General features: G+C 58.6%; 2 protein-coding genes across 16 annotated transcripts; both read right to left on the bottom strand.

The window, feature by feature from the left end:
- Window positions 1–1,058: 1,058 nt before the first annotated feature.
- C1H1orf35 (chromosome 1 C1orf35 homolog) lies at window positions 1,059–3,774 on the bottom strand. 2 transcript variants are annotated; one of them, XM_034948298.3, is made up of 8 exons: window positions 3,451–3,774; window positions 3,223–3,373; window positions 2,967–3,012; window positions 2,802–2,884; window positions 2,634–2,706; window positions 2,409–2,494; window positions 1,665–1,799; window positions 1,059–1,582 (listed from the first exon to the last, which is right to left on the bottom strand). In XM_034948298.3, the coding sequence occupies exons 1-8, from the start codon at window positions 3,542–3,544 to the stop codon at window positions 1,459–1,461; spliced, it is 792 nt and encodes a 263-aa protein (XP_034804189.1). In that variant the 5' UTR covers window positions 3,545–3,774; the 3' UTR covers window positions 1,059–1,458. The 2 variants fall into 2 exon arrangements, with proteins under 2 accessions (XP_034804189.1, XP_054961417.1); XM_055105442.2 differs by having other exon boundaries at window positions 3,640–3,749.
- Window positions 3,775–6,998: 3,224 nt separating this feature from the next.
- MRPL55 (mitochondrial ribosomal protein L55) lies at window positions 6,999–9,660 on the bottom strand. 14 transcript variants are annotated; one of them, XM_003804764.8, is made up of 5 exons: window positions 9,464–9,660; window positions 9,270–9,336; window positions 8,550–8,633; window positions 7,982–8,183; window positions 6,999–7,232 (listed from the first exon to the last, which is right to left on the bottom strand). In XM_003804764.8, the coding sequence occupies exons 3-5, from the start codon at window positions 8,573–8,575 to the stop codon at window positions 7,074–7,076; spliced, it is 387 nt and encodes a 128-aa protein (XP_003804812.1). In that variant the 5' UTR covers window positions 8,576–8,633; window positions 9,270–9,336; window positions 9,464–9,660; the 3' UTR covers window positions 6,999–7,073. The 14 variants fall into 14 exon arrangements, with proteins under 14 accessions (XP_003804812.1, XP_063452843.1, XP_063452852.1 ...); XM_063596773.1 differs by having other exon boundaries at window positions 8,752–9,336; window positions 9,464–9,638; XM_063596782.1 differs by having other exon boundaries at window positions 8,550–8,636; window positions 8,752–9,336; window positions 9,464–9,633.
- Window positions 9,661–11,469: the final 1,809 nt, after the last annotated feature.

Here is an 11,469-nt window from a genome sequence, read left to right as displayed (position 1 = left end):
GGTACCTGTTTCTGGGATGGGGCCATCAGCAGGTCTAAGGTCTGCCTTCTGTTGGGCAGAGTCCCAAAAGAGAGGGCTGCCCTGGCTAGGTGGCCCAACCTTCATCCCTCTTGACAGCACCCAAGACAGCACAGTCTCTACTCCAGTAGCCACCTGAGGGTGAGGGCAGAGGTCAAAGCCACAAGCTACACCTTGGCCAGGGCCCTGAGGAAGGTCTGCGTAACTTCCCTTGAAATCAGAAACAGGCCAGGTGAGGGAGCTCATGCCTCTGATCCCAACACTGCAACGCTGCATTGAACTGTGATGCAGCCCAGGTGCCATCTGTCTTTATGCCATGCAGCCTGGTGGCCGCACACATCCTGAACAGCCCTGATCCTTCTTAGGGTCAGGCAGAAGGGACACCCAGCCCATTGCCCCTGGAGAAGCGGAGCTGAGGGTTGGGGCAGCAGGCAGTTGGAGGAGCTCCCCAACCCCCACACCCAATTGAGGCCGTGCCTCCAGACTCTGCGGTCCTTGACCTCACCTGTCGCAGGGATAGGGCTCTCTGCCCCAGGTTCCCACATTGCCAGCTGAGCACCTGCTTCCAGGGCCTCAGCCCTCCCTGGGTTTTGGTGGGGGCTCTGGGCACACATGGGAGGACTACATTCCCCCAGGACATTAAGAATCAGATGGGCACTGGGGCTCACACCTGTAATCCCAGCACTTTGGGAGGCCAAGGCGGGCGAATCACCTGAGGTCAGGAGTTCGAGACCAGCCTGGCCAACACGGTGAGACCTCGTCTCTACTAAAAAATAACAAAAATTAGCCTGGCGTAGTGGCAGGCGCCTGTAATCCCAGCTACTCAGGTTGAGACAGGAGAATTGCTTGAACCCGCGAGGCGGAGGTTGCAGTGAGCTGAGATCACACCATTGCACTCCAGCCTGGGCAACAAAAGTGAAACTCAAAAAAAAAAAAAAAAAATCACCAGGTCTCAGACTCCTGGGAGACAGACCCCAGCTCCGACGTTCCAGTGGGATCTCATTAACCCGATACTGACCTTCCAATTAGAATGATATACCTTCCTTTTAAAATATATTTATTGAAATACAAAGAGTCAATATAAAGAAAAATAGAGGTCACCATACTTGGCCACAGTTAGACCGCTCATAGGCCCATGGCTGCTGCAACCATGGGCAGGACACAGAGGGAGTCCAGCCTCTACTAATAAATCTGGGCAGGTTCACCTTCGCAGGCCAAGCCAGGGGCCATCCCTGGTATGCGAAACCTGGAGGTTTTCCAGGAAGCCGGCTGCTCCAGAGCTAGCTGTCAAGTCTTTAGCCCCACAGGCTGATGCCCAGAGCCATTTCCACAGGAGCAGCCTCGGGCTTCACCCACACCCGAGGAGCTTCTGAGGCAGGAGGCAAACAAGGTGAAGGGAGGGTTCAGGGTCCCACAATAGCAGTGAGCAGGGTCCAGCCATCAGGCCTCAGAGCCTCTGTCATGCCACCTGCGAGACGGGCTCCTCCTGTCCCCACTGTGTCCCCGCTTCCTCCTCTTACAGCAGGGGGAGTTGGAGTCGGAGTCATGGTGGTGGTGCCTGGGCCTGGGGAGACCAATGGCAGTCAGTCACTCGGAAGGAGTCAACCAGGACCACCCCCAAGAGGCAGATATGGACCAGGGCATACCTCTCAGGAGATGTGGGAGAGGAGGTGGCCTCAGCTGGCCGCCTGTGCTCTTTGTCTTTCTTCTTCTTCTCTTTCTTGTGTTTCCTCTTTTTCTTTTTCTTTTTCTCCTTCTTGCTTTTCCTGTGGCTCTCACAACTACAAGGAGGATACAAGGCGTGCCTCAGACCCTAGTCTTGCAAGCCAAGAGAGTGAACACAAGCAGGCCCCATCCAGGACATGAAGCCACCACCCACAAATGCGTCTTTAAATCAGTTAAATCAAACTACAAATTCCACTCCTCAGTTACGTAGTCACGTGGCCAGTGGCTACGTGGGTTAGAAACAGATGCAATATCCCCATCTCCACAGCACGCCCCTGCCCCACCCCAGCCGTGCCCTTGGCAGGTTGACACCTTCCTACCTGCACCCACCAGGCCACTCTTGGGGTCAAGCCCAGGCTCACCACCCAGGAGAAGCCCTGGAGGTGCCACCCACGGCAGGAAAAGGCCCCGCCCCAGGTCCTGAGTGCCCCCCCACGGCACAGCCCCCGACCACTGCCAGTACTTAGGACCTCTCTTCAAGGGTGACCCGAGAAACTCCCCTAGAGAAAAACCTAGGAGTAAGTGGGACAGGAAGTAAAGTAGGGCAGGCCACCGGCCGGGCCGGTGCGCCAAGAGAAGCTGCCACCTGCCCGAGTGGGAGCCGCTCCGGTCCTCCCGAGACCCCCCATCCCGGGGCACAGCTAGCCCAGTTGGCACAGCCTCACCTGCTTTCCGTCTGATCCTCCGCCCGCGGCTTCCTCCTGGCCGAGGCTGCCGAGGTCCCGGGCCCGCCGCTCTCTACGCGGTGATGCTGCGGGAGAAGCGAGCTCTGGGGAGGAGTCTGCGGACCGGCCCCACACCACGCCCCGCAGCGCCCCGGGGAGCTCCGTTTAGCGCCCCCGCCCCACCCCTGTTGGCCCCTGCTGCGGTCAGGCGGGGCGGGGGATTACCGTGAACACAGACAGCCCCAGTTTGGCGGCCTCCTTGTCCTCTCGGGACATCGCCACGCGGCCCACGGAGCCACTGCAGGGACATGGCGATGAAGACAGTACGGCAGGGGTCCGCCTCACCCGAGCAATCGAGCCCAGTGCTGCCCTCCCCTGGAAACCCGCCCGCACCTGGCGCTCCCCAGCCCCAGCAGCCGGTCCACGCCCTTCTCCTCGGGGTCGCCTCCTTCCCGCTTGCAGACCTCCGCGAAGTCCTGCAGGTGCGAGAGCACAGGGAGCGCTCGGGTCGGCCCCACACCCACGGCCCTCCACGCGCCCCCAACCCCGGGGAGTTACCTCCTTGCTCAGGCCCGTGGGCTGCTTCTTCACGTTCTTGTAGCCACTGCGAGAGGGCCGGGGCAGGCGTCAGGACGGACGGACCTCCTCCCACCACAGGTCCTCACCACTCCAGCCTTCGTCCTCAGGGTCCCGCCCGCGCGAGTCCCCGCAGCCCCGCTCCCGCCCAGCCCGACCCCCAGTCCCCGTCCCCGGCCCCACCCTGCCCCGGCAGCGCCGTCCCAAGCACCGACCGCTGCTGTCCGCGGACACTCACAGGGCGGCCAGCAGCGCCTCTCGCTCCGCCTCCCGCACGGCTGCCAGTTCCTCCTCGCGGCTCGGGCCCGCGCATGGCGCCCGGCCCTTGGCGTACCAGGTGAGGTCGCGGCCCTTCTGCCAGCGGCCTACCGGCGCCATCAGCGAGTTGCCTGCGGACGTAGACGCTGTGAGTCCAGCGCCCGCCCGGGATCCCGGAGCCCGGAGCCCGCCCACCGCGCGCACCCACCCAGGTAGTTCTCCCGCTGCTTGTCAGTCTTCACGTCCTCCCAGTTGAACTGGTCCTGCCCGCCGCGCACGCCTCCACGACTGGAGCCGAACATGGCGCCGGGAAGGCAGTTGCCTGGGGCCTGCGGCTTGCAACCTGCAAGCCGCAACCCGAGACCCGCTACCCACTACCGTCGGACCCAGGCCCGACCCCGCCTCCACGTCGCGCGCCGTGACGTCACTCCCGCGCCCACTCGGCTTCGCCGCGCGCCTCTGCGCAGCGCACTGCCCCGGATCTGTGCTCCCGCGCATCACCTCCACGTCGGCTTTGGGCGCCTGCGCACTGCGCCTACCCTGCCGGGCGCGGGAACGCCTCTGAACTGGAAGTTTAAAAATGGTTAAAACGGGGCCGGGCGGTGTGGCTCTCGCCTGTAATCCCAGCAAGTTGGGAGGCCGAGGCGGGCGGATCGCTTGAGGTCGGGAGTTCGAGACTAGCCTGTCCAACATGGTGAAACCCCGTCTCTACTCAAATACAAAAATTAGCCGGGTGTGGTGGTGCACACCTGTAATCCCAGCTACTCAGGAGGCTGAAGCAGGAGAATCACTTGAGCCGGGAGGCAGAGGTTGCAGTGAGCCGAGATCGCGCCACTGTACTCCCGCCTGGGCGACAGAGCGAGACTGTCTCAAAAATAAGAAGTTAAAATGGGCCGGGCGCGCGCGCGCCTCTGTAGCCCCAACGCTTTGAGGCTGAGGCGGGAGGATCTCGAACCCAAGACATCGCGCCACTGCACTCCAACCTGAACGAGTGAGCGAGACCCTGTCTCATAAAAAAAGAAAAAAGAAAACACACAAGATGCGCCTAGTTAACACCGCCAATTGGTCACTGCTAGTCGCGATTCCATATCGGGAGCTTAACAAGGTAATGACCTTAATGATTTGTGGAATTTCTGAGTATTACCCAGTAAACTTCTGGATGAACCAGCAGCTACCCAGACACCCTCAGAGCACTGGTCCTATCCCTGCCGTGTTAAACTGAATGTGCACCCTAACTCCCATGTGAAATCCTCACCCCAAGGCGTTGGTGCTTCGGAGGTGACTAGGTCATGAGGACAGAGCCTTCATAAAAGGGACCCCAAGAGCTTTGTGCAGCTTTCCACTGTGTGAAGGCAGCGGGAAGGAAGTCTGCAGTCTGGAAGAAACCCCTTACCAGAACCTCAGCGTGCTGGGCACCCTGATTTTGGAGGTTGTGACGTACCCCTGCTTCTCCTTTCCACTTTCATTCCCAGTGCTGACTGAGAAAGAGAGTCCCTTGGCCACTCTGTGACTTCGCCAACTGTATAATTTCCTCTGCAGACTTGAACCCGAGCCATAGCCATGAACGTTCCCAGGCACAGATGACAGTAACTAGGTTGTTGCTCAAAACACAGAAAGAAACTGGACTCAGCCTGAGCCAGATTCCTTAAACCCTCATCTAAATTCCATTCACCAACCCCCTCCCCACGGACATACCTAGAGAGAACATTCATTTCTCTCACTGCCTATTGCAAGAACTGCTGCAGCCCACTCTGTACAAAAGCCCCACGAATAAATGCTCTGGGCGAATCACCCTGGCATGCTCAATCTGTAGAATCCTAACCAGCCCCATCTCAGGATGGTGTGGGGCACTCCCTTGTGGGAACTCTACTGCCATCACTCTTGGGGCAATTCCAGCTACAGGTTGAACTGGATGAAATACAGGTCTACTGTCCTGTGGGAAATTTCTGTTTCTTAGTGACCCAGTCCATGGGTCAGGCTGTTAGAGCAGGCTGGCAGACAGCCACATGTCTGGCTCATCTATCTACTTAGCAAGTACTGGCTGCCATCTCCCTCGTGAGGCGCTGCATGAGCTTGCATCATGGAGCAGGTGCATGGCGAGGGCAGAGCAGCAGGCCACAGCCAGGCACACAGAAGGTGACTGGCTGACTCCCAGGAAGGCTCCCTGGGGTGTAGGGCATCATCTCCTGGGTGCCATTGCAGCTTGCCAGGCCAGGGTGGACTTGGGCCATGTGGGCAGGGCCCAGCTGTGGAGTCTGACCACCGACTGGATGTCAGGTGTGGTGGAGAGGGGATAGCAGGGCCAGGTGGACATTGGGCAGGAGTCCAGGACGGCTCTGAGGCTCTGGTCTGGGCAACTGTGAAGATGAAGCAGCCACCTGTCAACACGAGGACCAGGTTTGTGGGGAAGACCTGGTCAGTTTTGAGCCCATTAGCCTGACAAGCCGTAGGACACAGGAGGAGGGGTCACCAGGGTGGAGGTTGCATGGCCTGTGCCTGCTGGGTGGAGGCCCAGCTGGGGGCACTGGTCACAGTGGTGTCCTCTGTGACAGCAGCGAAGCTGGACCCAGGAGGGTGGCGGTCAGGGACTGGAGGGGCAGTGGAGATCCCAGGGGAACCCACTATAGTGGGAGGAGGCTGGGTAGTGGAGGAGGGGGCCAAGTGAGTGCACAGAGTGGCCGGGCAGCTGGCTCTATATGCCACAGGGATTGAGCCACAACTTCCGAGACGGGGGCTCCAGGGAGGCTGCTCAGGAAGTAACCCTGCAAGGCAGAGTCCCAGGCAGCCACACAGCCCATCCATGTGAGGTCAGGCACTGCTCGGTCACAAGGACAGGGGCATGGCCAGAGGACATCCCTTGCAGGCTCTTCTCAGCAGAGCTGAAGGCCAGCGGGATGAGCAGAGGGCCAGGAACAAGCTTAAGGGGCAAGGGAAGGGCCTGCGAGGTGGGGACACTGCCCAGGCTCCTCAGTTATAAGCACTGTCATCACAGGGACATGACAGAACACACTCCCACACCTCCCTGGCAATCCCAGAACACCACTGCAAGAAGTCTTTGTCAGGCACTCCAGGTGTCAGAGAGACAGCCTGCCAGGTGGGACCCAGTAACATCCCAGGACAGGGACAGGAAGCAGTCTGGGCCCTGAGCTGTCCAAAACCTGGGCTGTTGTGCGTGTGGAAGGTGCCTGCACATTAGCTGGAGCTGGTCCTGAGTTAAATCAGCCTCCGGACAGATGAAGCAGGGTCCGTGGATCTCCCTGGGCTGTGTGTAACTGCAGTGCTCTGCAGACCCATTAAGAGTCAAGGACAACCAGGGCTGGCTGCTCCTCTGGGGACCCTCCCGGGGCAGGACCTTCCCTGGGGCAGCCTGGGAATGCAGGGCCAGGGCAGGGAGCTGCAGGCTGTGGTCCAGATGGTCCTAGGACTGCCCCACCAAGGTTGATGCCTGAGTCCCAGAACACCCAGCCCCTCCTAGGAACCAACCTGAGGGCCACTGTGCTGTCAGAAGGGCAGTCGCCTTGGTGCCCGAGGCTAGGAGGGCAGAGCTTAGAGCTTGGTGGTGTTGGGTACTGCCCACATGGTTGTCCACGTGCACCACAGCCCCAGAGCAGTGTCCAAAACCCACAGGTTTGATCTACACCAACCCTCACCCTGCTAGTCCACTGAGCTCTCTCTGTGCTTGAGCTGATGCCTTTCAGGGGATGAGCTGCCAGTCTGGGGCACACACCAAGTGGGGAGACAGACACAGACTCCAGGTGGCAGCTTCAAGAACGAGTGATTTAAGAACAGCCCTCCCATCTTAGCAATGTCCTGGGGTGGCTGGAGCCACGGTCACTTCTTGGTCCTGGTCCAGAACTGTCGGTAGCGCTCCACATGCAAGTCATCACTGAGCTCCTGCTCGTACTCCTTCCTCGACTGGAGCTGAGCCTCACGCTTCCGCAGCCTGGCCCGGCGCTCCTCAGGAGACAGGGTGTCCAGATCTATGGGCATCTGCAGGGGACAGACCAAGTTTCGTCCATGTGGATCGAGGGACCTTGAGAGCTACTGGGGGGACAGCCCAAGGCCTTCCTCTCAACTTATGTCTTCCATCCTATGCTAGCTTAATTTTCAAACATTCTTATTGGTCTCTCCCTTCAAAGCTTTCAATCTTTAAAATAAATTGTTCTGTGTTTTCCCCAGATTTGATATTTTTAAAAACACACAAGGCCAGGCATGATGGCTCACTCATACCTGTAATCCCAGTGCTTTGGGAGGCCTAGGTGAGAGGATCGCTTGAGCCCAGGAGTTCAAGACTAGCCTGGGCAACACAGAGAGACCCCATCTCTACAAAAATATCTTTCAAAAAATTAGTGAGGCATGGTGGTGTGCACCTGCAGTCCCAGCTACTTGGGAAGCTGGGGTGGGAGGACCGCATGAGCCCAGGGGGTCAGGGCTGCAGTGAACCGAGATCGTGCCTCTGCACTCCAGCCTGGTTGACAGAGCAAGACCCTGTCTCAAAAAAATAAATTTAAAAAATAAAAACACACTACTGGTTAGTCCTATCTAATTTTGGTGCTTAGAGTCAGTTTTGGATCTAAGCCTTCCTCCACTCCTCCAACAACCACCTGCTCCCCTGACTCCTGTCATGTGGTACAGTGACCACAGCCACATGTCCATCCGAAGGCGACTGGTCACCAGCACCCCCACCACAGCCTCGACCCCAGCCCGGCACCTGGAAGCACCTGGAGAGGGAAGCTTACCGCCAGCATGCGCCGTGGCTCCCTGTAGCGGATGTGGATGGTGGAGCCATCCTGCTTCACCAGCAGCACGGGGTAGAGTCGTGCATAAGCCTGGCGGTGCACACGAGTGAGTGAGGCCCTGCTGCTGTCAGCTCGCCAGGAGGATGCGTGCAGGCGGCGGAGTGCAGGTCCGGTGGCCTTCACGGTGCTCTGCCTCAGCCGGCTGCAGATAAACGTTCAAGCCCTGGTCAGCCGACAGTGCTGCAGCAGAGTGCCAACATGACTGAGGCTGGCTGTGATTGGGCACTGCCGGGCCACAGGAGACACTACCAGAGCTGGTGACCCGTGCCAGGGGCAGGATGAGCCTCGGGGCTTCCTCAGGAGCCACAGGCTGTGGTCAGAGCCGTTCTGGCCCCCTAGCCAGGAAGAGGCTGCCAGGCTGAGCAAGGGCACAAAGCTTCCAGCACAGGGGACAGTGGACAATAGCAAGGACTAGGGAGGATTAGAATGGCGGTTTCCTGCTGAAGAGAGGGGTTCCCTGGAGTGGCCCCTGACAGTAATCCCCAGGGACCTAAAAGTCCATGCTTACCCAAGCAGGCTGCCCACGGCCGCCATTCCTCCTTACAGCCCCAGTGGCACGTGGAGGTGGTCAGTACAGGCCCTGGCGTGCAACCTGCTAGGCAGAGAATGAAGAGATCTTTTTTAAAAGGAAGGTTCTTCCACCTAATGGTTTCTTATCAAATCCCAGCCCAGGATGCTTCCAAGACACATGTAATCACCACGCCACTCACCAACCTCTCCCAGCAACCCTTGGACTTCTCAGAACCGCCTGTAGAGGTTTTTCCAAAAGCAGAAGTTGGTCACTACTCCCAAAGATTCTGAGTCAGCCTGCGGCAGGGCCCAGGCTGTCTGTTCTGGCCGTTACCGAGTCTGCGAAACCTCTCTGAATGGACTGCAGCCTCAAAAGTGGAGCTGAGGTCATGCCTTGCTTTCTAAGGTCATTGCTAGTTTTAATAAAAACTCAGTGAAGTGAGGACTGTCATGCTTGCTTAAAGGAGAATGGAGGCCCAGGGCTGCTTTGCTGTGACCTGGATTCCCATGGGAGTCTGTGCTGAGGTGTGCGAAGTAAAAGCCCAGTTTTCAATACTCAGATTCCAGGAGATGAGGCTGCACGGAGGCCGAGCGCCCAGCTTCCTCTGGCGTACCGCTGTCTCTCACCAAGGAAGCGACCTGAAGACAGGTCCGGCTGCCTCTAAAATGGAAATCCTGCTACGTGTCCTATGCCCACATCCCTCTCCCTCGGCCTCACCAGCACAGGAGCCTGGAGCTGGTCCAGGAGGGTCTTCGGGGAAAGCTCCCTCTCCTTTCCTGCTAGACTGCATGGGGACAAGGGCTTATTACAGGTGCAGCCCCCTGTCCCCTTCCCTGCCTCCCTCCCTCCCGACTCCACCGGGAGGGTACAGCGCCCCCCGCCTCTGTTCCCGGCCCACACGAGGCGCCAACCTGCGGCCGCCACAGTCGCTGCGGAGGGGTCTGAGGACAGGCGGTCCTGACTCCCGCTGCCCGGTGGAACTAAGGCCAGGGACGAGGCCACGCAGGAGGTCAAGGTACACTCACTGCGTTGGGTGCTGCTGCGCTGCAGCCCACGACGTCACTGGCAGGCGCTGCGTCGCGCGGTATGACGTGTTCCATGGCAGGGAGAGGCAAGAGTGGGCGGTGAGACACGAAGATATACGCCCCGTTGGGCGGGGCCGGCGCGGCGTGATGTAATCTCGGGGGCGCTGTGGCGGTACAAGAACCCAGGCGGGGCCGGCGAGGAGGTGACCTCCGTTCCTACCGGGAGGACCAGGGCGGGCCGGCGAGGTCGAGGGGGACCCGCGGGTCTGAGGGAGGACGGAGTGGGGGAGTGCTGAGGGAGGACCCGGGGTGGGGAGCTGAGGGAGGATCCGCAGGGCTGAGGGAGGATCCAGGAGAACTGATAGAGGTCCCGGAGGGCTGAGGGAGGACCCAGGGGTCCTGAGGGAGGACGCAGGGGGCTGAGGGAAGACGCAGGGGGGCTGAGGGAGGATCCTCGGAGCTGAAGGGGCACCAGCTGGGCTGAGGGAGGATCCTCGGAGCTGAAGGGGCACCAGCTGGGCTGAGGGAGGACCCAGGGGGACTGCGGGAGCACCCGGGCGGGGGCTGAGGGAAGGAGGATCCGCGGGGCTGAGTGGGCACCAGCTGGGCTGAGGGAGGATCCAGGGGGAGCTGCGGAAGGATCTGCGGGGCTGAGGGAGGATCTAGAAGGGGTGAGAGAGGTCCCAGGAGGCTAAGGGGGGAATCTGCAGAACTGAGGGAGGTCCCAGGGGGCAGTGAGGGAGGATCCATGGCGCTGAGGTGGGAATCTAGGGAGGCTGAGGGAGGATCTGTGGGGATGACGGAAGTTCAAGGGGGGCTGAAGAGGCACGCAGCGGGCTGAGGAGGACCTGAGAGGCTGAAGGAGGATCCGAAAGGCTGATACAGCGGGACTGAGGGGGGATCCGCGGGGTTGGCGGGGGCTGAGAAATGACCCTGTAGTTCACAGCAAAATGGAGTAATTTATGTCACAACGTAACCAAAATGGAGTGGGGAGGGCCCTAAGGAAGCAGCTGTCACGCATTTCTGAAATGCCAGCGAGGCTCGCTATTACCTTGTAAAGAGCTTATTCCGGGCATTTCCACTGGCCTGCAGTATTCCAGATGAGATGTTTGGACCAGGGCAGGCAGATAGCATCGCCTATCTGCCTCAGCGAACCAGGGTCACTTTGTGCAATGAGTTCATGAGACCAGGGCCTTTGTTTTATGAAAGTTACAAATAAGGAATGAAATCACTTTGTCAGGCCCAGACAAACAGGGCTGGGAAGAACGGGAGGCTCAGGCTTAGTGTCTGAGATAAGAATTATTCGCAAGGACTTTCTAAAAACCCCACAAGAAACCCTTTTGTGTCATTCACGGGTCTCCTACTTTGACAAAATTTAGACCATCTTTAGGACTGCAGTAATTCAGATAAGATGCTCGGAGTAAACACTTGCCCAGTAATGGCAGCGCCACCAATGAACTGAGGACAACTTTGAGCTTTGGCGTTGGGCCCCTGGAAGCAATGAACTCTTTCTAAGCAGCTTCTGTGAACCGCTCCCTTTTCGCTGATAAAAGTTCCCTTTTCACTGATAAAAAGTTCCCTTTACCCTTCCCTCACTGGGAATGCTGGTGGCTTGCTGCTGTTGACGAAAAGAGTCAAACTTTGTAAAATATTTTAAGAGATACATTCTGAGCCAAATATGAGTAACCATGGCCTGTGACACAGCCCTCAGGACAGAGGTCCTGAAAACATGTTCCCAAGGTGGTTGGGGTGCAGCTTGGTTTTATACATTTTAGGGAGGCATGAGACATCAATCAGATACATTTAAAACCTACATTGGTTTGGTTCAGAAAGGCAGGACAACTCGAAGCAGGGGTCAAGGGTGCTGGCTTCCAGCTTATAGGTAGATTGAA

The sequence above is a fragment of the Pan paniscus genome, chromosome 1 (assembly GCF_029289425.2).
Source record: "Pan paniscus chromosome 1, NHGRI_mPanPan1-v2.0_pri, whole genome shotgun sequence".
Lineage (NCBI taxonomy): Eukaryota > Metazoa > Chordata > Mammalia > Primates > Hominidae > Pan > Pan paniscus.
Note: the sequence above shows the minus strand (reverse complement) of the source record. Positions and strands in the feature narration are given on the sequence as shown.

Bases quoted from the DNA above. Each gene is read 5' to 3' on its own strand.
- C1H1orf35 (XM_034948298.3), bottom strand. From the start codon at position 3,544: ATGTTCGGCTCCAGTCGTGGAGGCGTGCGCGGCGGGCAGGACCAGTTC. The intron at 2,495-2,633 runs GTAATCCCCCGC...CTTCTCCCGCAG, and splicing joins TGGGGCTGTCTGTGTTCACG to CATCACCGCGTAGAGAGCGG. The intron at 1,800-2,408 runs GTGAGGCTGTGC...TCCTCCTTGTAG, and splicing joins GAGGATCAGACGGAAAGCAG to TTGTGAGAGCCACAGGAAAA.
- MRPL55 (XM_003804764.8), bottom strand. From the start codon at position 8,575: ATGGCGGCCGTGGGCAGCCTGCTTGG. The intron at 8,184-8,549 runs GTAAGCATGGAC...GTTTATCTGCAG, and splicing joins GCCGTGGGCAGCCTGCTTGG to CCGGCTGAGGCAGAGCACCG. The intron at 7,233-7,981 runs GTAAGCTTCCCT...TGTCCCCTGCAG, and splicing joins AGCCACGGCGCATGCTGGCG to ATGCCCATAGATCTGGACAC.